Source organism: Anomaloglossus baeobatrachus, chromosome 1, assembly GCF_048569485.1.
Source record: "Anomaloglossus baeobatrachus isolate aAnoBae1 chromosome 1, aAnoBae1.hap1, whole genome shotgun sequence".
Lineage (NCBI taxonomy): Eukaryota > Metazoa > Chordata > Amphibia > Anura > Aromobatidae > Anomaloglossus > Anomaloglossus baeobatrachus.
Window position 1 is genome coordinate 149,488,290 of NC_134353.1, and position 26,903 is coordinate 149,515,192.

General features: G+C 44.0%; 1 protein-coding gene across 1 annotated transcript in view; it reads right to left on the reverse strand.

The window, feature by feature from the left end:
- LOC142290537 (cytochrome P450 4V2-like) overlaps positions 1 to 26,903 on the reverse strand; it is a 93,976-nt gene that overhangs the window by 46,713 nt on the left and 20,360 nt on the right. Inside the window, exons 3-6 of the mRNA XM_075334502.1 lie at positions 24,234 to 24,319; positions 4,466 to 4,656; positions 4,249 to 4,318; positions 1,179 to 1,305 (exon numbers count right to left, since the gene is read on the reverse strand). Coding sequence (XP_075190617.1) covers positions 1,179 to 1,305; positions 4,249 to 4,318; positions 4,466 to 4,656; positions 24,234 to 24,319 — 474 coding nt within the window. The remainder of the gene's footprint in view (positions 1 to 1,178; positions 1,306 to 4,248; positions 4,319 to 4,465; positions 4,657 to 24,233; positions 24,320 to 26,903) is intronic.

Genomic DNA, 26,903 nt, shown 5'->3' on the forward strand with positions numbered 1-26,903 from the left:
GGGTGTCTGTGTGGCCCAATTTTTGGAAAAAAGGGAGACTCCGCTTGGAGTAACCCTTGCTTGCTGTGTTTTTTAAAAGGAGCCAAGATGAACAAGTCATGGTTCAGCAAAGACTTTGCTACCTACCCCGGGGTCATCCTGGGAACGGTTAAGAATGGCGTATTTTTGAATGTGCTTGATGCAAATCTAGCTGTGAAGTGTACAACTGGGGCACAAGTGCTGCCACTGAATGGGTGGGTGTGTGTGCGGCCCAATTTTTGTAAAAAAGGGAGACTCCGCTTGGAGTCACCTTGCGGTGTTTTACATAATTTTAGAAGGGCGTGCCATGCCTATATCTGTGTCTCATCCTCTTTTCCTTGTAACGCTGTTTTGTTTTCGCATGAGAATTTGTTCTTGTCACTTTCCCATGTGTTTGTGTTGTGTTGTGAGTTGTTTGTCACCTTTTGGACACCTTTGAGGGTGTTTTCTAGGTGTTTTTATGTGTTTGTGATTGCCTCCCATTGTTTTCTATGTGGTTCGAGTGGTTCGCCGAACCGAACTCGAACGAGACCTCCGTTCGGCGAACCAAACTGGAGCCGAACCACGGCCGGTTCTACTAAAGACCAGGCATCTGGAATAACATCCACACATTATTTATCATCATGTCTTATTACTGAATGATTCTGTACTATAATGGGAACTCACGTTTACATGATAACAGAGAATAACGTGTATCTACAAGTCCATTGTACACAAATGTCTGTAGGCATGCTGTGCTGTACAGGTTCCAGATGGTTTTGCCATGTGAATGAGATCCAAATCTGTCACCAGGTTTTTACTCCCCCATCTAAAAGCAGCATAATGTAGATACAGAGACCCTGATTCCAGCGATGTGTCACTTATTGAGCTGTCTCAATTATGAAAACAATGTTTTCTCTGCTTCAGATCTAGCAGTTATACAGAGCTCATGAATATGCTGGATAACCTGCAGCACACCACGTAGTCCTGTTATGATAATCTACTGCTGATTAAACAGTGATTTTATCAACACTACACTAAGTAGCCCAGTAAGTGACACATCGCTGGAATCAGGATCTCTGTATCTCCTTTATTATGCTATCAGATTAGGTGGCAAAATCCTGGTGACAGATTCCCTTTAAGTGACTGCCACAACCATGAATAGTAGAAAATCTACTTACACTGTCAGTAAATGAATGAAGGATGCGCAGGTTCCTGTCATGTTCCTTTCCTTCTTTTAGCTTTGAGTACAGAAAGTCTGGCCATAACCACGGCATTTTCTGTCTGCGGTGGATGATATCACTCATTCTTGATAAAAAAAAGGCAAATATAAGTATAAATGGGCATCACACATCTTTGGACAACTAATATCCAAGGGAAAAGATAATGTGTTTATGTGCAACATGTTTGGTAAAGGTTCAGTTCACGCTACTATCCTGATTTTCTATCAGACCTGGTTATTTTTGTAACATTCATAACAAGAAACAAAATTGTTTGTGTGACACCCCTGAACTAGTCACTGTGTTACAGGGTACTGTACTTCTTTCTCTTCTGGTGGAGGACTCAATTCCCCATGGTTCTGGGATCCTAACCTTTGGTATTGCTCCAGCAGCATCTAAATCCTAGTCACACCTCACACCACACCCTGTCAGGCACACCAGTGGATAGTCTAGCTGGAACAGGGCCACCCGCCTAGGGGTCAGGCAGACTGAAGGAGGGAGCAAGTCAGAGAGAGGAAGTGAGGGAGAGTTGAGTGGTAGCCCTCAAAGAGTGAGCAGCTGGGAGTTGGAGCTCCTTGGGGACTTTTGGCTAGGTCGTGGATGGTGGTCTAGGACCGAAGGAGTCGGAGACCCAGTTGCAGGGTATTGGAGAAAGGTGCCAGGCTTGGAAACTCCACACTGATGAGGGGCAAATACCCCGAAACAGCTGTCTGTGGCTGGATACCATGTTTGGCATAGGTGGTCTCCTTGACTGGAGACTGCCCTTCCCGTGGTTGTTCATTCCCGGTGAAAGACCTGGCTAGTTTCCTGCCAGCGTTGAGAAACATGTGATGGTGTCTCCGCAAGCTTTCTTGTTTTGAATATTTCCCAGGGGGCATTGCTCTAGAATCACTGCGTTGAGAAACACATGATGGTGTCTCCGTGGTGCCGGATGTTGATCTCCCTAAGGTCAACCATCCTTGCTTATGTAGTCTTCTACTAGGCATTGCTCCCACTAGCCAGTTTCCTACTCCACACTGATGAGGGGCAAATACCCCGAAACAGCTGTCTGTGGATGGATACCATGTTTGGCATAGGTGGTCTCCTTGACTGGAGACTGCCCTTCCCGTGGTTGTTCCTTCCCGGTGAAGACCTGGCTAGTTTCCTGCCAGCGTTGAGAAACATATGATTGTGTTTCCGCAGGCTTTCTTGTTTTGAAGGCTAGGAAGTCAGTCAGGAAAGAGACACAGGAGGGGTGCATCGGTATTGACCTCAGAACTACCCGGGATCGGCGGAGGCACCTGACAGTGGATCCCAGCATACTGTGGGCAACTGGACAGCTGCCGAATTGAGACCTAACAGTGAGTAAAGACCTTAACTGCAAGCCCTGTGTCGTCTGTTTTATCCTGCACTGCATCTACAACACCATAGACTTTACCAAGCACCAAAGGTTGCCCCGGGGTACCCGCTCTACCTGTGGAGAGCAAGAAACACCTTAGCTGCCATAACATCAGCCCCGGAGGTCCCTTCCAGCAGCTGCGGCTCCATAGCTGCAAATTACCACAGGTGGCGTCACGAATCATATATAAACTTTATCATCATCTCCCCAATATTGCCACATTAATTGACTCCACCATGGTCACGGAATCGGGCCCCGCCACCGCTGACTACCCCGGACTAGTCCGGACCGACACTGAGTCACTTAAGGCCCTGGGGTGGGCGAGTCACATCCATTGTCCCATTGATGCGGCAAAGTAGTCCTGTGTCCTTGGCAGAGAAACACCCCCAAAACGTAATGTTGTCACCTCCGTGCGTGGTGTGGGGACAGTGTTTTTTGGGTCATGGACAGCATTTCTCTTCCTCCAAACATGGCGAATTGAGTTAAGGTCAAAGAGCTTCATTTTTGTCTCATCTGACCACAGGACCTTCTCCAAATTACTCTCAAAATCATCCAAGTGTTAATTGGCAAACTTCAGACGGGCCTGCACATGTGCCATCTTGAGCAGTGGGACTGTGTGGGCACTGCACGATTTTAAGCCATTATGGTGTAGAGTGTTACCAATGGTTTTCTTAATGACAGTGGTCTCAGCTGTCTTGAGATCACTAACAAGTTCCCCCGTGTAGTCTTAGGCTGATCTCTCACCTTTCTCATGATCCTTGATACCTCACAAGGTGAGATTTTGCATGGAGCCCCAGATCGATGTTGATTGACAGTCATTTTGTATTTCTTCCATTTTCTTACTATTGTACCAACAGTTGTCTCCTTCTCACCCAGCACCTTACTTATGGTTTAGTAGCCCATTCCAGCCTTGTGCAGGTTTATGATCTTGTCCCTGACATCCTTAGAAAGCTTTTTGATCTTGTCCATGTTGTAGAGGTTAGAGTCTGACTGATTAATTTGGACAAGAGTCTTTTATACAAGTGACAATTTAAGACAGCTGTCTTTAATGCAGGGAATGAGTTGATTAGGAGCATCTAAGTGGTCTGTAGGAGGCAGAACCCTTAATGGTTGTTGGGGATCAAACACTTATTTCTCTCTGCAAAATGCAAATAAATTTATATAATTTATATAATGTGATCTTCTGGATTTTATTTTGGAAATTCTATCTCTCACTGTTAAAATTAACCTACCCTTAAAATTATAGACTGTTCATGTCTTTGTCAGTGGGCAAACTTACAAAATCAGCAAGGGATCAAATACGTCTTCCCCCTACTGTAGCTGTAGAAAAAGATATGGACTGCACATTTATATGTACAATTATGCCATTTTTAGTCATGTGGGTAACAGGGTAAATCTAAATCAACCCCTATAGCTATGTTTTCATGCTGACTAGCTGACATAGCTACAAATATTTGTGTTTATATGTGAACCTAGATTCTGATCTAAGCTTTCACTGCAACAGAAAATCATGGAAAATATGGTGAGGCACCGATGTCCGGCAGATATGTCCTGCTCTTTCGTAGATTGAAATTATGGACTTTGAGAAAAAGATTGTAAAGTCATTCACTGTAGAAAAAAAGAAGACAAATCAAAAAAGAAGAAAAGCCTTACTTATAAATTGCGTGTATATAATCAGAATTGCTGTTACTCTGGGCATATATTTTCTTTCCCATAGCAGTTTCTGTAAAACCAGCAAGAAGAATATATTACTAAACAAAAATAATAATTTGAATAAGGGATAGGTAGATAGATGGATAGATAGATAGATAGATAGATAGATAGATAGATAGATAGATAGATAGATAGATAGATAGACTATTAAACCTACCAGATATTATGTCCAAAGCGCAAAGGGTTACATCCATAAAGCAATTGAAAGCTTCTTTGTCCATTTTTACCTTGAATTTTTCCACCAACACTTTTGATTGCTCATTCATGACCTCCAAGAATTCAGACAGAATCGCAAAATGAAAAGTTGGAGTTATCATTTTCCTTCGGGAATGCCATTTTTTCCCTGTACTGTAAACATTGAAAGAAATATTACATGACTTATTTATTTTGCACAGACTTTTATGGTTGTTCAACTGTATTGGAATGTGAAAATAGTGAGTGTTATTTCTTATGCTACTCATATACCAACTATTCTCTTACTTAGGTTCCAGAGGGTCCACAAACCTTTAGTCCTTGTAAGGCCGAAGTCCAACAGCCGTATAACATGGACGACGATAGCATCAAAATGCCTGGACTGGCCGACGGCTCTCCTGACCTGAGCTTCAGAGCTGCATAAAAATACAAGAAGCTGTCATGCTCAGATCAGGAGATCCGCCGGCCAGTGCACGCACTACGATGTGATCCTCGTCTGTCTGACCCAGCCTAAAGGTAAAACTGATTTTCAATTTGTAGGAAGGTTTCATCATTTCCATATGTGTTCCAAATATAAGTAGGCAATTTCATTCAAAATTAGTAGCTGTGTACACAATATTTTCATGTGGAATATAAGGAAGCAAGTAGTTAGAGGCAATTAGTTATTAGAGTAAAATGAAAAATATATATTGTTGCTCTAATATAGCATAGCTTGGGTGTGTCGTAGCAGTAGCCTTCATGCAGTATGATCAGAATCTAAAATTAATGATGTAGTGTTCCATTTTGTCAGTACATTAATATATAAGTTTTACATTTACACTGGCATATACAGGTTTTGGCACCCCTGGTTAAAATTAATGTTATTGTAAACAGTTTAGCAAGCTAAAGATAAAATGATGTTTAAAAGGCCTAAAGTTAAGGATGACAAGTATCCTTTGTATTTTAAGAAGAAAAAAAAAAAATAATATATATATATATATATATATATATATATATATATATATATATATATATATAGTTAATCTTTTACATGTTAAAAATTACAAAAAGGAAAATGGGCAAATGCAAAAGTTTGGGCACCCTTGGAGATTTGTGTGCTCAGATAACGACCTTAATGAGCCTGTTAGAGTTATGGCTTGTTCACTATCATCATTAGTAAGGGTCAGGTGATGCAAATTTCACAGCTTTATAAATGCCCAGCCTCCTCTAACCTTGTGCCAAAAAACAGCAGCCATGGGTTTCTTCTAAGTAGCTGCCTAGCACCCTGAAAAGGAGAAGACTATAAGAAGATAGCAAAGTGTTTTCAAGTTGCCTTTTCCTCAGTTTGAAATGTATTTAAGAAATGACAGTTAACAGGAACATTGGAGGTCAAGTTAAACAAGCAAAACGTCTCTAAGAGCTGCTTGTAGGATTGCTAGAGAGGTAAATCAATATCCCCACTTAATTGCACAAGACCTTTAGGATGATGTAGCAGACACTGAGGTTGTGGTACATTGTTCTACTGTTCAGAGACACCTGCACAAATATGGAGAGAAAGTATGCACACCAATGACTATGTAAGGGGAATATATGAAAAGCAGAAACTGCTGTGTGAATAGTGACGTGAAAAATCCAATAGCTATATGTAAGAATGAAGGTATGAAAAATGGAATCTGCATTACTGCCATGAACATATGAATAAAGAGAAATTTAGCTATTGAAGTGATCAATGCAACAGAGCCCCAACACCTCGTCACGGTATTCTCTTACATTGGGGTCCCCAGCTAATGTGTCTCCTCTCGTGCAGTTAAAAAACTTACCGTGTTGGGAAGCTGAGAACCCGGCTATATGCTGGGTGCTCATTTTCCTTTTTTTGTTCATTTAAAAATGTAAAAGATTTAAGCTTAATATGATTTTTTTGCCTAAAATACTAACAAAATATATCTTTAACTTTTAGAGATCATTTCATCTTCAACTTGCTTAACTGTTCAAAATATCAGTAATTCTAACAAAGGGTCCCGAAACTCTTGCATGCCACTGTACGGTCCATGTCTTTTTCTATAGCTATGATTTATTGCTCTCATATATTTACAATAAAACATAAGAATCACAGCAAATAGTCTTGATTACAATAAGTATTGCTTTGTGTCTACAACGCTTATATAGACATTTTGTGTCTCCATAGTAACAGACTACAAACCTTGAGTAGTCGGATCTTGCAGTTATGTATTATTCCACACATTCAGTTTAGCTAAATGAAAAATTAGTGAAAGAAAGTAATGCATGACTATGATGTCAGACAACTAAAAAAATTTATGAAGTACGTATTACATAAATACTATGATTTACTTTTTAAAACAGACTGAATCAAGAAAAAATAAATACATACCAAGTTGTACATGCCAACAGTGTATAAATTTAAATTCTAAAATAGTTCTACTTCTAATGAAGGATTCTCTATTCACAATCGCTAATGCATTTTTTTGGTTTGGATCAAAGTCTTGTACGTGTAGTACCAGAATTGAAATTAAAATCCACAAAATTTTATTTATTACATATTGAAAATACTGATGTTAGTTACAGCAAGTTCTACACATTTTGAGCTCTTAGTCATATCTACCGGTAGTTTGGTACCAACAATATTTCAAAACAATAGCCAACCAATCAGAACACAAGATGAAAAATATACTAGAACATTCCTAGTAACAGCCATTATATACTCATTTCCTGGAGTTGTTTGATTTAAAATTATCACTTGACAATACACACTAGCTGAAATGTTACTAACAAAAATGGATACCGAACATCAAACCTGAACATAAAAAAGAAGGTACTATGCAGGTGTGTACATAGAAATCAATTAAAATTAATTAATTTTTGGCTGGGTCATATAAGCACATATCACAACTGCACCCCTTACAATTTAATTTTCCTCCTATTGAAGCCCCTACATTCCCCATTTATTGCACCCAAAAACTATTATGCCAACAAAAGTGCACCACATTGTATGATACCCCCAAAGTGAATTCCTCCACAGTACCCCCCACACGCACAGTATGATGCCCCTACTGTACCCACTCTCAACTACCCTGGCAAGGTATGGTGACCCCAACATAGTATGATCCCCAACTGTGACCCCCACACAGTCCTCCATGCAGTATAATGAGCCAACATACAGTATAATGGCCCCAATACCTCTTCATACTGTATAATGGCTCCCACTAGCCCACCAAACAGTATAATGGCCCCCACGTAGCCCTCCATACAGTAAGATTGACCACACACAAACCTTCAGACTGTACAATTGCTTGCATATGTACCGCCCCTGCAGCAGTCGGACTGCTCGGATCCGGGGTCTCCGGACCCGGGGGCTTGCGGACACTTGAAAATGAAAAATTGACTATTTAGTGGTTCGCGATAAGAGGAGTACCGCCGATGGGAGTACCCGGGGAAGATGGAGTGGGCAGCCAGATGACGTTCCCTCCACAGGTAGTGTAGACCCCGTGACTCTGGATGGTGGTGGCGCAGGGAAGCGTGGTGCTCACCATGCAGCAGGCAGGATGAAGGGGGGAGGCAGCGTGCTCACTCAGGCTGTGTGGATGTTGGTGCGACCATTAAGTAGACTGACACAGGAGTAAACCAAGTTTCTGGGTGCCGCTGCCACTCTGGGGAGCTTGTCCAGGAATCCGTTCCCGTTGGTATTGCTGATGGTCCTGGCCTGCCTCCATGCACTGATGTTTAGACGTTTCTGAGTGACCCCTTGGCCTGAAGCTCTCGGGGTCCTGCTCCCTATATATTAATAGAGGAGCTGTGCTCTAGATGGCTGACACTTGGGATTTCAGTTGGCTGCATGGGTTGGAAAGCCCTATCCCCCTTGTTGTGTTGGTGCCTTTGATCTCTGAGCTCTTGGGGAAAGTTCATAAAGAGACTATCCTCAACAGGTTAATTATCAGGTTGCATGAAGCTACTCCCTGCAACAGTCGGCACAGCAGCCACAGCTCAGTTAACTCCACTGGGCTGCACAACAGGATTGGAGGGATAGGAGGGGAAGCGCGGCTCCTGACCCTAACGTACTTAGCCACAAATCTTAGCGTGAAAGGCACTGGATGCATCACCCTACCTACTGCTTCCAGAACTAGTGGGTGTAGGAAAAAATGTGGCTCTACCATGTGCATAAGGGCAAGAGCATATGAACACAGCGCACCATGGTGCGGTCTCCAGGCCCTTTTAACACCTAAGGTCCACCCAATACCCAGTGTGAGCCTCAATGGTGCCTCCAGGGGTCAATAGTGGAGTGCCACATCATCAGTGACATCACCAATGGCCTATCCGGAACCGCCATGTCACTGATGACACAATTGCAGCACAGCCCCAAACATCCTACCAGTCATCCTCTGATGACCAATGGTGGGGTGCCAGGTCAGAGGGGCGGGCTTCTCCAGTCCGGAGTGGCCACATCATCAGGACACCTGATGCTATCCAGCCTATCAGGGCCTGTCAACTTACGGACATGCCCAGTGGAGTCCTTACCGGACTTAGCCTCTGATGCTCTAAGTGCCTGATCATGCTCAGTAGCCTGAACAACAGACTTAAAGCTGCTTTACACGCAGCAACATCACTAGCCCCCGTCGTGTGTGCATCACGGGCAAATCGCTGCCCGTGGCGAACAATATCGCTAGTACGCGTCACACGCACATACCTTACTAACAACAGCGCTGTAGCGGCGAACAAACTTTTTTTAAAGGGGGAGGTTCATGCGGCATCACAACAACATCACACAGCGGGCCACCAATAGAAGCGGAGGGGCGGAGAGCAGCCGCATTAATGTCACTCCCACCTCGTTGCCGGAGGACGCAGGAACGCTGTTGTTCGTCAATCCCGGGGTGTCACACGTAGCGATGTGTGCTGCCCCAGGAACGACTAACAACCTGCGTCCAAAACGAGCAATGATATTTTGAAAATGAACGACATGTCATCAATCAATGATTTGTGCCGCTTTTCAGATCGTTAGTGGTCGCTCGTAGTTGTCACATGCAACAACGTCGCTAACGACGCCGGATGTGCGTCACGAATTCTGTGACCCTAGCGATATCTCGTTAGAGATGTTGTTGCGTGTAACGGGGCCTTTAGTCTCAGAAACAAGACTATCAGCCTAAGCTTGCTCAGTAGGCACAACACAGGACTTGGACACGGAACGGAGTCAAACTACCTGAGCAAAGAGGCTTTTCGCACAAAGTGTGGGAGCAAGCTCAGTAGCCTGAACTGAGGACTTATCCTCAGAAATGGTACTAACAGGCTGAGCATGCTCACCAGGCGAAACACTGGACTTCGGATCTGGCTGGGGCAAATCGGCAAGCACATGCGCCCTAGCCGCTTCTCCACACTTATACGTGCAGGAAGCAGCCAGCTGGATGACCCGAGGCGCGGCCAAAAATTGTGGCGCAGCAGGAACCGCAGCAGGCTGCTTGTGGCTACGGCGGCGCCGATGTGTAACAATTATAATGCACATTATAGTCCTCCATATAGTATTATAGGCCCCAATTGCATTTCATTTAGTATATTCCACCCCATACTCCTACAGGTAGTATAATGGCCCCAACATAGCCTTCCATGTAGTATAATTGACCCCACATAGTCCTCCATATAGTTTTATCCCCCCATAGTCTTCCATATAGTATAATGGGCCCCACATTACCTTCCGTATAGTATAATGCACCCCTCATAGTCCATTGTGACCATTGGCCACCAGTGTACTCACTGATTTAAAAAAATATATAAATAAATACTCATATCTCCTCTTTCCCCTGCTGTTTCGGTCTCTGCAGTGGCATGTATTCTTTAGATCTGCACATCTCGGCACAGCAGGTGCGCAGTAGTGATGTCATCGCACCCCCTGCACTGAGACCAGGGCCGGTTTTAGACAAAGTGGGGCCCCAAATGGTAAGATATTGCACCATCACACAGCAGCCTTATGACGGAGGCTAAGGCCCTGTGCGCACTTACCGGATTTTGCCGCAGATTTTCTGCGTATTTGCTGCATGTTTCGCTGCAGAAAATGTTCATAACATCTCTGCAGTGAATCACCAGCAAAACCTATGGGAAAAAAAAATCCTGTGCGCACTAGGCGGATTTTGACAGCTGCATGTTTTGCTGCGGGATTCCCGCAGCAAAAACAATTGCATGTCAATTCTTTTCCGCACATCGCTGGGGGATTTCACTCCATTGACTCCAATGTAATTGTGAAATCCCGCAGGGAATAACGCAGGCAGCAAATTCTGTGCGGTTCACTGCATTTTCCGGCGTTATTCTTTGCGGTATTTCGCGGTTTACCTCCGGTAATGTACATCGCGTGCCTGCAGTTTTGCAGGGAAGTGATGTCATTACAGGAAGAGGAAGCGGAGCAGAGAGTAAACACACACACATCACAGACACACAGACATAGGACACAGACACAGACATATAGAACACACATAGAAAGCAAACGGAAATATAGAAAACAAAGCATGTGGGCTCCGCTGTATATTTACCGTCCAGCCGAGGTAAGCACACAGCGGCGGCCTGGTATTCTCAGGCTTGGGAGGGAGAGGGGCAGGATTAATGTCCCCCGCCTCCCTCCCACCTCCCGCAGCCGAGAATATCAGCCGCAGCAGCCCCGGGACTGTCGCATGCATTATGCGGCAGTACCGGAGTGTCCCCGGCTCTTCTTGCTGCCGTGTAGCAGTGGCAGTCAAGGTAATACAAGGAGTTAATGGTGGCGGATCACCGCCATTAACTCCAGGCTTGATCATGGCAGCGTCTATGAGACAGCTGACATGATCAACCCGTAAGTAAAGTGAAAAAACACACACACCGAAAAATCCTTTATTTTAAATAAAACACAAATAAGCCTTGTTCACCCTTTTATTAACCCCTCCCGAAACAAAGCTCTGACGTAATCCACAGCTCCGGCGTCCTGCGATGCTTGCATCCAGCCGCGACTGACACAGACACTGCTGAATGCAGCCTCGCAGCGAGACAGCAGAGGTAACTCCAGGGCATTTCCCACGGCCGGTAATGTGAACTCACTGCCGACCGTGAGAAATGCAGAGTGTGCTCACAGGGACTCTATCTATCTATCATCCTTCTATCTATCCCTCTGTCTGTCTATCTATCTATTCTTCTGTCTATTTCTCTATCTCAGAATGAAATGACTTTTTTTTTTCAATGTGCTTTATTGCATTGAATGCAATAAAGCACATACCAACCCGCACGCGGCAAAACCGCGGCAATACCGCGAACAATGCCGCGGTATAACCGCAGCAAACCGCATGCAGTTTTCTGGTGCGGTTTGCCGCGGTTTTTTACCACGGGTGCAGTAATCTTTGAATACCTGCGGAATTTTCTTGAGAAAATTCCATTTTCCAGTGCGCACAGGGCCTAAAGGTTGACTCCTGGTTAAATGTTTATCTATAAAATGAGAACCTCTGAGGATACATAGAATTCATTAAAAGTGTGCTAGCTGGAGTGGTACTCTTTTTCTACAGATCTCAAAAGAGCCACAGAAACTGCAACTATAATACACATATCCTGTATATGCTCAATCTGCGCTGTATTGTATACAGCTGAAACCAGACGTTTACATACGCTATCTAAAAAGACACATCAGCATGTTTTTATAACTATCTGACATGAAATCAGAATAAACCTTTCCCATTTTAGGTCAATTAGGATTAACAAAATTATTTATATTTGCCAAATTCCAAAACAATTAGAGAGAGAATATTTTAAAGCATTTTTATTACTTTCTGCAAAGTCAAACGTTTTCTTACATTTCATTAGTATTTGGTACAATTTCCCTTAAACTGTATGACTTGGGTCAAACATTTTGCATATCCTTCCACAAGCTTCTCACAATAGTTGGTAGGAATTTGGGTCCATTCCTCGAGACAGAACTGGTGGTACTGAGCCATGTTTGTAGGTTGCCTTCCTCGCACCTGCCTTCTCATCTTTGCCCATAAATTTTAAATAGGATTGATATCAGGGTTTTCTGATGACCACTCCAAATCATTGACTTTGTTATCATTAAGAAAACCTAAAGAAAAAACTCCTAAAAACAGTATTTATTATATTTAAATTTAAAAATGCTCTAGAAGACAGAGCATAATAACTCTTAATCTGTCAAAAAAACTGGTCAAGTGAGGTGAATAACAGGACAGAAGAGATTCAAACCAGAGTGAACAAATGAGGGAAACTATTGTCTCAACACTCAGGGTAGGGTTCTAGGTAACATAAATCAGAGGATTTTTTGGTTCTTACTAGATGGAATGCCCTCTGATTCTAGAAGATGTAGAGAGGGGGATAGTCTAACCCTCTCTTTTACCTGCCTACCAGCGGAGGTGCACCATAAAGTATTGGGTACCCCCCGCTCCTCGTCGGCTCTCCCTATTCTGTCCCTTAAACCCGCAAGTCGCAGGAGCACCCACCACCAAGAATAAAAGGTGCAAATATAGTCATAAGGTCATTATCATAATCTGGTTACCTAAGCAGCTAGGCAACCCTGATGCAACTTATCCTTTATAGTAAATAGGAAAAAACAAGAAAGGTGATGCTTGTTAGTGTATTTGCATCAGATATGGAAATCCATAAATATTGACTAAAAATTGGTCACGATGAATATGATAGCTAGATCATAAACTGTGCACAGGTACATTCCTGCACAGTTATGCAGATGACATTTGGTAATGATATACCAGTGATATTAATTATTAGCAAAAATCCCAGCAGGGAACTTATCTGCTAGGATCACTGTAGCAAATCCTAATCCCGACACGTTTGCCCCCTAAATATTTCTTCTAGGGGTTCATCAGGGGAAGAACAAAGGATTTCATCATATCCAGATAGTAGTAATGCCAATTTTCTTTCTAAATAGAAAAAGATCAGACATATCCCGATCCTGTACTGTTATTTGTTATGGGCTGTTAATACGGGTGCCTTTCTTCCCTTACAAGTGCGCATGCGCGTGAGTCATGTCGCCGTAATGGTATTGTGGTTATGGCTTCCTTTACTGAGGAATTTGGAGGCGGAGGGTCGGAAGTGACATCTATGTATCATTAGAGCACCTCCGACGCCGCCTCCGTCTGTATGCACGGATGTTGAGATGACGTCTGTGCTATCACCTGACCACCCTGGACGTGCACTTTTGCCAGGGTGCGCAGCTGCGGAAATGACATACCTAACATTCAGTGACCACTTCCGGTGTCTTACCGCGGGACAGGAAGTTATTTCAAAATAAGAAGCTGGCGTGACACATAAAAAGATACCACCGGGGAAGGTATACCGTGCTTCTATACGGTGGATTGGGGGTCATTATACCTCAGCAATAGTGGGTAATACATACTACAAATCTTGCCCACCACTGAAGACTATCGATGTCGGTCTAATATTCCAGGAAAGCCAAACTAAGTAAGGTATGATATTATGGATAATTTGGCACAATAGTGTTTGATCTAGAGAATGCATATGGATTGTTTTGGACGTGATACTATGTCCTAATCTGGGAAATGGATATCTTTTTCTATTTAGAAAGAAAATTGGCATTACTACTATCTGGATATGATGAAATCCTTTGTTCTTCCCCTGATGAACCCCTAGAAGAAATATTTAGGGGGGAGACGCGTCGGGATTAGGATTTGCTACAGTGATCCTAGCAGATAAGTTCCCTGCTGGGATTTTTGCTAATAATTAATATCACTGGTATATCATTACCAAATGTCATGTGCATAACTGTGCAGGAATGTACCTGTGCACAGTTTATGATCTAGCTATCATATTCATCGTGACCAATTTTTAGTCAATATTTATGGATTTCCATATCTGATGCAAATACACTAACAAGCATCACCTTTCTTGTTTTTTCCTATTTACTATAAAGGATAAGTTGCATCAGGGTTGCCTAGCTGCTTAGGTAACCAGATTATGATAATGACCTTATGACTATATTTGCACCTTTTATTCTTGGTGGTGGGTGCTCCTGCGACTTGCGGGTTTAAGGGACAGAATAGGGAGAGCCGACGAGGAGCGGGGGGTACCCAATACTTTATGGTGCACCTCCGCTGGTAGGCAGGTAAAAGAGAGGGTTAGACTATCCCCCTCTCTACATCTTCTAGAATCAGAGGGCATTCCATCTAGTAAGAACCAAAAAATCCTCTGATTTATGTTACCTAGAACCCTACCCTGAGTGTTGAGACAATAGTTTCCCTCATTTGTTCACTCTGGTTTGAATCTCTTCTGTCCTGTTATTCACCTCACTTGACCAGTGTTTTTTGACAGATTAAGAGTTATTATGCTCTGTCTTCTAGAGCATTTTTAAATTTAAATATAATAAATACTGTTTTTAGGAGTTTTTTCTTTAGGTTTTCTGCACTTATACTCCTAGGTTTTCACCTGTGTTGGTTTATATTTGTTATCATTAAGCCACTTTGTAACCAGTTTGGCAGTATGCTTCAGGTCATTATATATTTGGAAGACCCATTTCCGCCCAAGCTTTAAGTTTCTGGCTGATGTCTTAAGATGTTGCTTCAGTATTGCCACATAATCTTCTTTTCTCATCATTCCATCTTTTTTGTGAAATGCACCAGTCCCTCATGCAGCTAAACAACCCCACAACGTGATGCTGCCACCCCTGTGTTTCACCATTGGGATGGTGTTCTTAGGCTTCAAAGCTTCTCGCTTTTTCTTCCAAATGTAAAGATGGTCATTATGGCCAAACAGTTCAATTTTAGCTTAGTCAGACCACAGGATATGTCTCCAAAAATTAAGGTCTGTGTTACTGTGTGCATTTCCAATCAGTCTGGCTTTTTTTAAAGGGAACCAATCATCAGGATTTTCGTGTATAAGCTGCAGCCAGTGCAGTGCTGGCACTATCATGCACAGTGTGTACATACCATTGGGGTGCAGCTCGGGTGTTTAGGCAGTGAAATTCATCTTTATAAAGTTTGAAATTTCGTGCACTTTTTGATTGACGTGTGCACCTCTGCAGATAATGTCCGGGCGGGTTATGCAGGAGTTCCCCGCCCCCCCTCCAGCCTGTTCCTCCCTCTCTCATGATGCCCGGGCGGGTTATGCACGTGTTCCCCGCCCCCCCCCGCGCCGCCTGTTCCTCCCTCCCTCCCTCTGGCTGTATGTAAATATCTAATCTTCAGAAACATGGCGCATAGCGCTTATCTCCGGCGCCATGTTTCTGAAGCCCCCGCATTACACAACTTGGTGTCTGAGAGGGCGGCGCCACAGCGATGTCACACCGGCTGGTGTGTTGGCCCGGTGTCCTGGGGCGGCACGATACAGGAGCAGCAGGTAATCGCGTCCTCCGATCACCTGTTCTGCAGTCCTGTTGTGATCGCGCTCGCTCCTGCGGTCACAACGGGATCTGAAGGAGCGAGGGCGCATGCGCCGCCCTCTAACACCAAGCTGTGTGATGCGGGCTTCAGAAACACGGCGCCGGAGATAAGCGCTGTGCGCAGAGGCCCACTCCGGCGCCATGTTTCTGAAGAATAGATATTTACATACAGCCAGAGGGAGGGAGGGAGGAACAGGCAGCGCGGGGGGGCGGGGAACACGTGCATAACCCGCCCGGGCATCATGAGAGAGGGAGGAACAGGCTGGAGGGGGGGCGGGGAACTCCTGCATAACACGCCCGGACATTATCTGCAGAGGTGCACACGTCAATCAAAAAGTGCACGAAATTTCAAACTTTATAAAGATGAATTTCACTGCCTAAACACCCGAGCTGCCCCCTGATGGTATGTACAACCTGTGCATGATAGTGCCAGCACTGCACTGGCTTCAGCTTATACACGAAAATCCTGATGATTGGTTCCCTTTAAGTTTCTTTTGGATTAATGGTTTATTTCTGGCAGAGTGGCCTTTCAACCCATGTTGATACAGTGCTCGTTTCACTGTGGATAATCACACAATCTTACCAGCTTCCGCCAGCATCTTCACAAGGTCTTTTGCTTTTGTTCTTCAGTTGATATGCATATGTCTGACCAAAGCACATTCATCTATGTTACACAGAACCCGTCTCCTTCCTGAGTGGTAAGATGGTTGGACATTTCCATCTTGTTTGTACTTGTTTACAGTTTTTGTACAGATGAACAAGGCAACTTCAGGTATCTGGAAATTGCACCCAAGGATGAACCAAACTTGTGCAAGTACACCGTTCTTTTCTTGAGATCTTGGCTGATTTCTTTTGACTTTACCATGATGCTACACAAAGAAGCAGTGTGTTTCAGGTGTGCATTAAAATACATCCACAGGTGTATCTCTAATTAACTCAGATGTTCCCAATAAACCTATCAAAAGCTTCCAAAGACATGAAATCATCATATGGGCTGCCCCACATTGTTTAAAGGCATTGTACTGTTAGTTTATGTAAACTTTTGACTTTGCAAAAAATAATAAAAATGCCTTAAAAACATTCTCTCTCTCTCTCTCTCTCTCTCTCTCTCTCTCTCTCTCTCTCTCTCTGTCTCTCTCTCACCTCATTATTCTGGCATTTAGGCAACTATAAATAAATTTGGTTCCTAATTGACCTAAAAGAGAAAAGGTTCATTCTGCTTTTATGTCAGATAGTGAGAAAAACATGCAGATGTGTCTTTTGAGAAAGTGTATATAAACTTTTAGTTTCAATTGTACATAACATAATATACATAATCTATACCATATTTACATTGTCTACGCTATATACACAGGAAGAGTGTAGAGCGCTCACCATAATCTCTCCTCTTCAGTTACTACAGGTTCCAACACAGTGAAGGACCATTGGTCACATGATAATGATGTCAGAAAGGTCATTCAACTCTTGGCTTAGCTTTGAAACTACACTGATATTGCAGGTCTGGCATTATCAGTGCAGCTTTTAGTTTTTTAAGGCGGGCATCCTCTGCAAACCTTCACCTACAGCTTCCAACTTTATCTCCAATTTTAGTTTAACATGTAACTGATTATAGCATTCTTTTTGTTTGCTAATTCCCACAAAGTGTTTACCATCCTGCAGGTAGCCAATCATAACTAGAAAACATTGCTCCAAATGTATGGGAATTGCATCTACTTCCAACAGTATTTTTATATATGTGTTAAGTGATTTATTTTTTTTTTGTTTTGATCTCACTCTTGGTGATGGATGTAAAACTCTTGGATCTCCTCCATCTTTGAATTCGAACCAAGCTATTGATGCACCCTACCACAACCCTGTCAATTATTGGAACTGAATGGTTTGTTAATTGAGAGCTTACTACTTTTTGTTTTTCTATAGTTACAATACAATTTTGTGGACTAGTGTCAGTTTGATATTTCCTATTTCTACCTTACAACAGGTGGTTAGTTTTTGTATTCTACTCTACTTTTCTACTCTATTCCATTGTATACATCGAAATAACTGTGCAACCTTGAACATATGAACATTGACCTCTTGAAGTCTTGTTTATTTTGATAGCATGGCTGTGTGATAACCTCATTGCACTCTAGTAGTTATATGGATCCTTTAACGTGAACTGGTGGATTAATAGTCAAATTTATTGTATACATTCCTGTAAAACTAAACATGAAAATTCTTTTAATACAATTGTGAAAAACCTTTTGCTGAATCCAGTTTAACTTCCAACCCTTTTTGCATATTAAAGTCAGACACATTAGACAGACTGGGAAGTGTAAGCCCTGATTCTGTAGTACAACCTATGGAGCTGTGTTCTGAGAATGACACTTGAAATGTCACTCCCAATGACTGTGATGAACTTTGATGACCTCAGTAATGTTACCGTTCATCATCGCTCTCGATGGATCACACAGAGACTGGTGTAGCGCCCCTCGGGGCAGGCACATTTAACCTACTCATCACTGGGCCGTCGACTGTCGTCGTCACGGGCAGCCTAACCCGGCTCCGTTGCCCCTTGGCGTACAGATGATGGCAGGGGAGAGATGTTGGGGGTAGTTGTTAGGTATTTGTCGCGATGCCACCTGTGGTATGTGGCCAGGGAATGAGCCGCAGCTGCTATCGCTGTCCTCCAGGGCAGATGGTAGTAGCAGCTATGGGTGGTATCGCTCCCCACAGGTAGAGTGGGCCCCCGGGAGGATGATGAGGGAAGTAGTGATGGCAGCTCGGAGCGGCAGTACGGGTAATAAAGAGTCAGAGTCTATGACTACGGTTCCAGGTTGTTTACTCACTTTTGTACTATGCCGCTCACCCAGGTAATACCTGTCACTTGCTAAGATGGGCTCCGTCAAACCCGAATACCTTTAGAGATCAGTCCGGTTTGGTGTTCGGTGGGTTCCTCCTTGTAACGCTTGTCTGTGGATCCCCTGGCTTGAAGCTACGAGGGGACCCTGGGTTTCACGAGCTTTACTATTGTCCCTATCTACCGGTGCCATGGTTCCGATGTGGGGTTCGGCTTCATGCGAAAGCCCATCCTATATGGCACTGTTCTGTCGGGCGCTGTGTGGTCAGGGAAACTTGAAACTTTCGCCGTCCAGGCAGATTCTGGAAAACCGTGAACTATGATCTTCCTTAGGGTCTTGCCGCCCTGCGTGGCGTCGGTTCCGAGGGGAGCAGATTCACTCTCCCCACGGCAACCGTGTGAACTTTCTCCTCCTTCCCACTGGAGCACCTGTAAGATGCGATTGCTCCCTTCCTCTCCTACTGGAGAACTCCTCTAGACTGTTGTGTTGGCTCCTGACTACCCCTACTGGCTGCATCTCCCCCTCCCAGATCCTAAGCTAGTGGGACTGGGGCCCCTGTTGAGGGCATCCTGTAAAAGCCTCTCTGTTAGCGACACCTTTATTCCTGACCCTAGCCCAGTCCCCAGTGGGAACAGGACAACCTGGTGTGTATTTGAGTGTGTAATGTGGTGTAACCGGGATTGACCTCCTCAGGAACCAGGTTTAGCATTACACCCAACTGGTTATTACAAATAGGGGGGAACCTCAAGTCATTTTTTTTAATAATTTATGTATTAGTTTCCAGCAGTGACCTAACAGTCAGAGATGTGTTTAGGCATCTTCCTGATGATGTTCCTATTCCATTTGAGCACTTTTTCCATCCATTTCAGAAATTTTCCAGTCCTCCTACCTTCCTGTTAGGGTCTCCAGGTATTTCCCTTTGACTCTCATTATATTCGGTACTCAAAACGAACCCTTCCGAGTGTCCAACCTGCTCTACTCAAGTAACGAGCAGTCAAGCATTTCAATGCTCGCTCATCACCATAACACATGCTTTCTAACTTTTTTGCTGGTAAAATATTTCAATATACTTTACATACTTGAATAGGAAATCTTTTATTTTAGCTGCTCTATAACACAACTTTTTGAATATTATAGGACACTTTGTGAAGTTTTTCACACATTTCCCCTGTCCTTTATAAGTAGTAAGAACCCCAGTGTTTAATAACTGGTATTGCTCATTCCAGCAGACTTAATTTAAAACTATTTGCCTGAGTTCACATGTCCTGTATTCATCTGTTAGAATGGATCCTGCAGAGATCTGTTGGGAAAAAAGTTCTGAAAACACAACTTTTTGTCCGTTTTTAAATATCTGATATCTGCCGGATCCATTTTTTTAACATTGGTACCTATTGAGAATGGATACTTTAAGGGATTGCTATTTAGTCATCCGTTTTTTAAGCAAAGTGCTTTGCTTAGTTACCCAATATTTACCCTGGTTACCAAGCGTAGCATCGTTACATGAGTCGCCGGTGGCTGGTCGCTGGCCGTTGGGAAGAGCTGACTGTTTGACAGCTCACTAACAACCCTGTAGCGACGTACCAGCGATCCTGACCAGGTTGTATCGTGGTCGGAATCACTGGTACGTCGTTTAGTGAGACGGTACCCTTACTCATCCTGAAAAGTCTCCTTAAGCCCTATTTAAAGATAACATTAGTACTGCACTACAAAATCACCTGACAGATTCCCTTTAAGGACCTGATTAAAGTGTAACTGTAGCGCCCCACGTGGCCTGCAGGGCTACTCGTCACCGGGCCAGTGGTATTTTAGGGTTGCTGTGACTGGCCTGACCTTGCTCTGTGGCCCTGTTCGCTATTTGAAAAGAGGGTGCAAGGAGGATGGGTGTTTTGCTTTGCAGCACCACCCATGGTGCGCGGCCAGGGATTAGCCACTGCTGCAAGATGTTGCTCTCCTTCGGGGCTGATGTTACCACAGCTCAGATACTCCAGCTCCCCACAGAGCGAGCCCTAGGGAGGACGGTGGCGACGGACCATTGGTGCCAAAGCGTAGAGCGATGGCGCTGGTAATAAGACGTTGAGGCAGCGGTTGCGGGTCTAGGTCTTTTACTCACAGTTCTTAGGATGCTTCCCTCAGGGTATCGGTCACTGCCATGCTGGGCCACAGCCGATCCCGATGAATCAGAAGTCACCATCGGTGTTGTGGAGTGTGTGAGACCTTCCTCCTTGCGCCTTGTAGTGTGGATCCCCGTAGCATGAAGCTACTTGGGGACCCCGGCGTCCTTAGCTTTAGTTACCATGCCATTCACTGGCAGCGCGAAACAATTATGGGCCTGACCATGGTCTTGACTCCTGTCTCTATATCCTGCTGTGCCCTGGGATCTCTGTGAAGGTGGGCAATGGGACATGAAATCCCCCTTCCATGCAGATTCTGGTAGTCCAACCTGGAGTATGTTCTACCCTAGGGCTCTGCACCCTGATGGCGCCTGTCCCGAAGGGGCTATTGGGGCTCACCCTCTGGATACCGAGTTGCTCCTCTGTCTCACCAGCTCCACTCGGTCGTCTCTTGTTTCTCCCAGTATGCCCGATCCTTTCCAGTCTGCCCAGTCCTAATGGAGGGAGCTCTGAAGCACGCCCCTCCGCTGCTGTGGTCCTATGAGGCCATGATGGCCTGGCACTCTCCTTCTCTCCTTCGTCGGGATAGCTCTGAAGCACTCATCCTGGACGGTCTTTCTGAGAGGAGCTGTGACCTGGCTTCTCCTGCATCTCAGACTGATCTGAATTGATTTCCTGTGTGTTCTGTAACTTCCCCAGTCAGCTCCCACCTTCCTGATGACTCACCCTGCCCAGGAAAAACCCACTGCCACGGTGCCCACCTTTGTTGTGTAACTGCTGGCTGGCTGTGTTGTGTAAGCCAAGAGCCCAGGATGTTCTGTAAGGTATGAACACCAGTATGCTAATCTCTTCTTACCCGGGATAAGTACTGCACCTTAAGGCAGATGCAATACCCTGTGGCGGCTGAAGCCTCAGGGGCGCCACATTACCATCATTTTCATTTTTATTTTATAAATCAACTTTACACATGAAAATAAGCAACTTTGTAATATTTTGTATCTGAGAAATTTGTTTCTTTTTCTACCAGAATTGATCTGTTATGATCAAAATTCTCATTTCTGAGGTCAAATCTGTATTCAATGAAGACTTTCCCATTAGATAGGAGATGGTAGCTGTTACTGAGGAGATTCTTTGATGATGGGACAAGGGAGTGGCTAGAGGCAGAGCTCCAACCCCTCTACCATCTACATAGAATCTCATTAGTAACAGATGTATCTCCTATCTAATGGGAAAGTCTTCACTAGAGATAAGTAAACTTTTGGAAGTTCAGTTCGGAGGGCACAGTCGAACTTTAGATAAGGTTCGGATTGTGACCTGGACTTGACCCGAACCTTGATGGATGTCAGTTATTGGGCAGTTTGTGTCTCCGCACACATGCAGCCAGCCATAAGCAGAACACTTCCGGGGGCTGGTGGGTGACCTTTTTCAGGTTTTTGTTTTTTTGAGTGTGGATGCACATTACATCTGATCACGATGATTTTACCCCAATTGTGAGCCGATCAAACACTGCCCCAGCAGATGGGGTTCAGTTTGTGACCTGGACTTGACCCGAACCTCGATGGATATTGTGACGCCCTGGACTAGCCAGGTAGTCACAGGTAGGCCCTTACACAAACACCTTCCCCTAATAAGGTGACAGCAGACAACCTAAAAACCCTTGTCACCTCTCTGTGTTCAATGGTCACACCAGGGGGGCGGAGCCAGGCGGTTGACCATGCCCACCTAGGAGTCCAGAGAGCCTGAGACAGGAAACAAACAGTTCTATTCAGTTAGTGAAGTGGAGTGGAGTTCTAGTTCAAGTCCAGCAGGCCTGAGGCGTCAGGTCTGCAGCGACAAGACTAACCGGTGCCGGGGTCGTAGCCCTAGTACCGTGTCAAGGTGGCAGACAGTGGTGGCCGCTTGCAGGAGCTGGGATTACAGCCGGTGGAACCATAAGGGACCGGGACTGGGTAGTGGCCCGCCGGTACTGAACCGGGGAATCAATTGGAAACCGGAGCACCAGGAGGGGTACTCAGACCCAGTACGAGGCCTAGAAACCACTGGACCAAGTTGAATTCACTGATTGGGGTCTGGACTTTAGGTCCTTTACCACCCAAGACCTGACTAAATACAACAGCCCAACCAGAGGGATAGAAAGCCACCGCCCAGGCATCGAGATCCCACGGGCCAGCATCTGCGGGCACACGGGCTCTGCCGACACACACAAAGCTGGGGAGCGGACTACCGTTGCTCAGGCATAGGAGTCACCATTCTACTAAAAGTGAGGTGCAGGAAAAAAGCGGAAACCACCAACCTGAAAAAGGGGAAAAGCGCAGCCGGCTGCGGGCACCGTCCACCATCTTGTTTGGTTTACCAGAGACTCCAGTGTGTCTGTAATAGTGAATACAACATTGCCCTCGGGCCGCGCACCGCGCCACACCGCACCAACACGCCAGCACGCATCCATCCCCCCGCCTCAGCAGATCCCTCGGGCCCCCAGGACCCTCACCCCCTACCCACGGAGGGGTCAACACCAAGCTGCAGAACACCATCCCCGGGAGCCTAGTCAATGGCAGCGGTGGTGTCCATCCATTCACCACAACCCGTGAGTGGCGTCACGAACTTAACCCCCAAAAACAACCGCGTCCTCGACCGTGGACCTCCCCACCGAACACCACCCCTCACGTAGCGACAGCATCCCTTCAGAGCGACGTGACCCCCTGGGTCCGGGAGGAGCTCGAGCCACCCACCGACGAGCCCGGATCCGAGCGGTTCAGCAGCCGGCCGAGCCCCGGGGCGGTACAATATCAGTTATTGGGCAGTTTGTGTCTCCGCACACGTGCAACCAGCCATACGCAGAACACTTCCGGGGGCTGGTGGGTGAGCTTTTTCAGGTTTTTGTTTTTTATGTGTGTGTGCACATTACATCTGATCACGCTGATTTTACCCCAATTGTGAGCCGATCAAACACTGCCCCCCCTCGCATAGGGCTGAGCACCGAGCGTACCCAAGTACAGCGTTGCTCGCTTGAGTGTTTTGCACTCGTAACTCACTCAAACTTCGAACCCGAACTCTGTTTTTTTGTAGGCTTTGTTCGAACCTGAACTTCAGGTTCCATCATCTCTAGTCTTCACTGAATACAGATTTTTTTCAAAATAATTGAGAATTTTGATAATGACTGATCAATTCTGGCAGAGAAAGAAGTAAATTTGCCTGATTAGATACATTACATAGTTGCTTACTAGTCCTTCAATAACAATTGTCAGCAGATAACACAATGATATTTACAAAAGTGCAGTGAGCGGCCGAGTAAAACACATCACTAGAATCAAGGTCACCTGCCCCTACATTATATTGCTGTCAAATTAGGTAGTAAAAATCCGTTGACAGGTTCCATTAAATCCACAGTTCTACAACTGCTAGTATTCTGAGTTGACTCGTATAATAACATACCTGGTGAGCAGTCCTGTGCCAAGCCACGGATGAAGAAACTTGTATGGATATGCCTTGTCCATATGTTTTGATGTGTTTAGTATAGGCTATAAAATGACAAAAAGTATTTTATGAGAATAGAACAAATTTGGACATACTGTAAAATGGTACCATATTATTTGTATATATAGACTACACCCCAACCTGAAGAATTTTTAAAGACAAGAGAACTAATGGTAGTCAGAGCCATATAAATGACTCACATATAAATAAATCACATAAGACCTCATTGCAAAAAATAGAGAAAACCTTTATTAGAAAAAGTTATCACAGCAAGAGGTAAAATACAATATGTAACATCTACTTACTGAGGATCAAGTGAACAGAGGGCGTCCCTAGGAAAACACTAGGTGTAAAACATGATAGTTGGGAACAATGTTACATTACTGGGCATACTCCAATGGGTAAATAATATAGTCAGCCAGGTATCAAAAAGATCTCATATACCACTAAATGGCACAATAATTACTATATATAGTGAAGGCCCATTTTATCTAATAATTCAATGACTATAGTGTAAAAATGTCATCCCCCAAAAAAATCAAGGCATTATTGATATAACTTAGTCCACCAAAACATTATACCCATTAGTATGCCACAAAGAAGGTAAGAAAAAACCCAAACATTTCCATGATAACAGCTCACCCATATCAAGTTATACACCCTGGGGCACGTTGCACGAGGTATATAACTTGATAAGGGTGAGTTGTTATCATGCTTATATTATGTTACCTCTTGCTGTGATAACTTTTTCTAATAAAGATTTTCTCTATTTTTTTGCAATGAGGTCTTATGTGATTTATTTATGAGTCATTTATATGGCTCTGACTACCATAACCCCTAGTTCTCTTGTCTTTAAGGCTAGGATCGCACTTTGCGTTTCCAACTGCGTTTCAGCTGCTTTTTAGGTCCGTTTTGAGAAGCACCTTTTTTCTGCCAAAATGCATCCGTTTTGATTTTCCAGCAAAGTCAATGGAAAATGTTCAGACCGCACTTTGCGTTTCAAAACGCTGCGTTTAATTTGTATATTTTGTGGCAAAAACCATGCGTTCAAAGAAGTAGCATGTCAGTTGTTTTTGCCATTTTAGGTCAGTTTTGCTAACATGGAAGTCAATGAGAAATGGCAAAAAACAAGTTTTCTTCAAAGTTCCTGCGTTTTACCTGCTTTTTCAGTGCAGAAAACATAAGTTTTGGACATCAAAATAATAATTTCATATGTCCCTTTACACACACACATAATCCGACAATTTTATTTAGGAAAAATATGCATTTATTGCTATTTTAGTGATAAAATGTATATTACCGCTATAATTTTATGAAATATATCTATTATCATTATTTTTTCAATTAATATAGATTTGATTCTTTTTTTTCTCTTTTTCCATTTTGTTTGACTTTATTTACCAGTGTCTTGATGTTCAAAACGCATCTGTCAAAACGCAGGTGAAAAAGCATGCAAAAAGCGCTGAAAACGCATCTAATACGCGGCCAAAACACATACGTTTTCAGCTCTAAAGTTCTGAAAAAGGCAACTTTGGTCAAACCAATTACCGTAAGCCCAAAACGTGCGTTCTAAACTGCAAGTAGGTGAACGCAAAGTGCGTTCCTAGCCTAAAAGTATTTTATGTAGCAGGATAACAGGATAAATAGTGATAAATATCCCAAATATAAAAAAGTAACCAATAAAATGTATATACAACATCATAACAATAACCTTTATGAGACCACATGGGAGGACATTAAATTAAGGGAAATAATATTGCACCAAACCACTAATCTATATGGAACTGGGACTTGAGAGGTTAGATTGGACAGAGAGATCTAGTAACCATGGTTTTTATTTAATAGCACTAACAACATACTAAAGGTACCTTTTAGAAATTACGTATTTAGTTATGTTGTATTTCAGTAGATTCAGACTGTGGACAAAATTGGCTGCTGAATAGTAAGGTACAGATGTGGCTGTATGGGTTTGAAAAGAAAAAAAAATGGACAAAAAACAATACTTTGCCTTTAATAATTTTTTTTCAATCAATAAAAGGCTGTGTCTGAAGAGCTGATAATACTGTATGGTCCACAGCACAATGAACACTTTTTTTTTGTGCACTAATAAGATAACAAAGGACATGAATAAAACTATGTGACGCATATTGATTTATTCATTGTAGTGTTCCTGGGGAGCAGTCGATTGCTCTCTTAGAAGGACTAGATTAGGGTTAGTAGATCCCATCCCGCCTCTGAGACCTTGGTCCCACTCAGTGGTGTAACTAGAGTTTGATGGGCCCCGGTGCAAAGTTCAGACCTGGGTCCCCCCTCCACATACACTGACACTTCGGGTACGGGATAATGACACTGACACTCGGGGTACAGGATAATGATGCTGACAGGCTCTTACCCACAGCACCCAGATTTCCCATGATCTGAAATCCCTCTATCATCACCCAGCTTTCCTATGTTCTGATATCCATCTTGTCCTCGGCACACTGCTTCCCATGCTCTGCTATACATCTTTCCCTCAGCACCCAGCTTTCCCATATCAGAGCATGGGAAAGCTGGGTACTGAGAAATGATGTATAGCAGAGCATGGGAAAGCTGGGTGCTGAGGGAAAGAGCCTTTTTCCCTCAGCACAA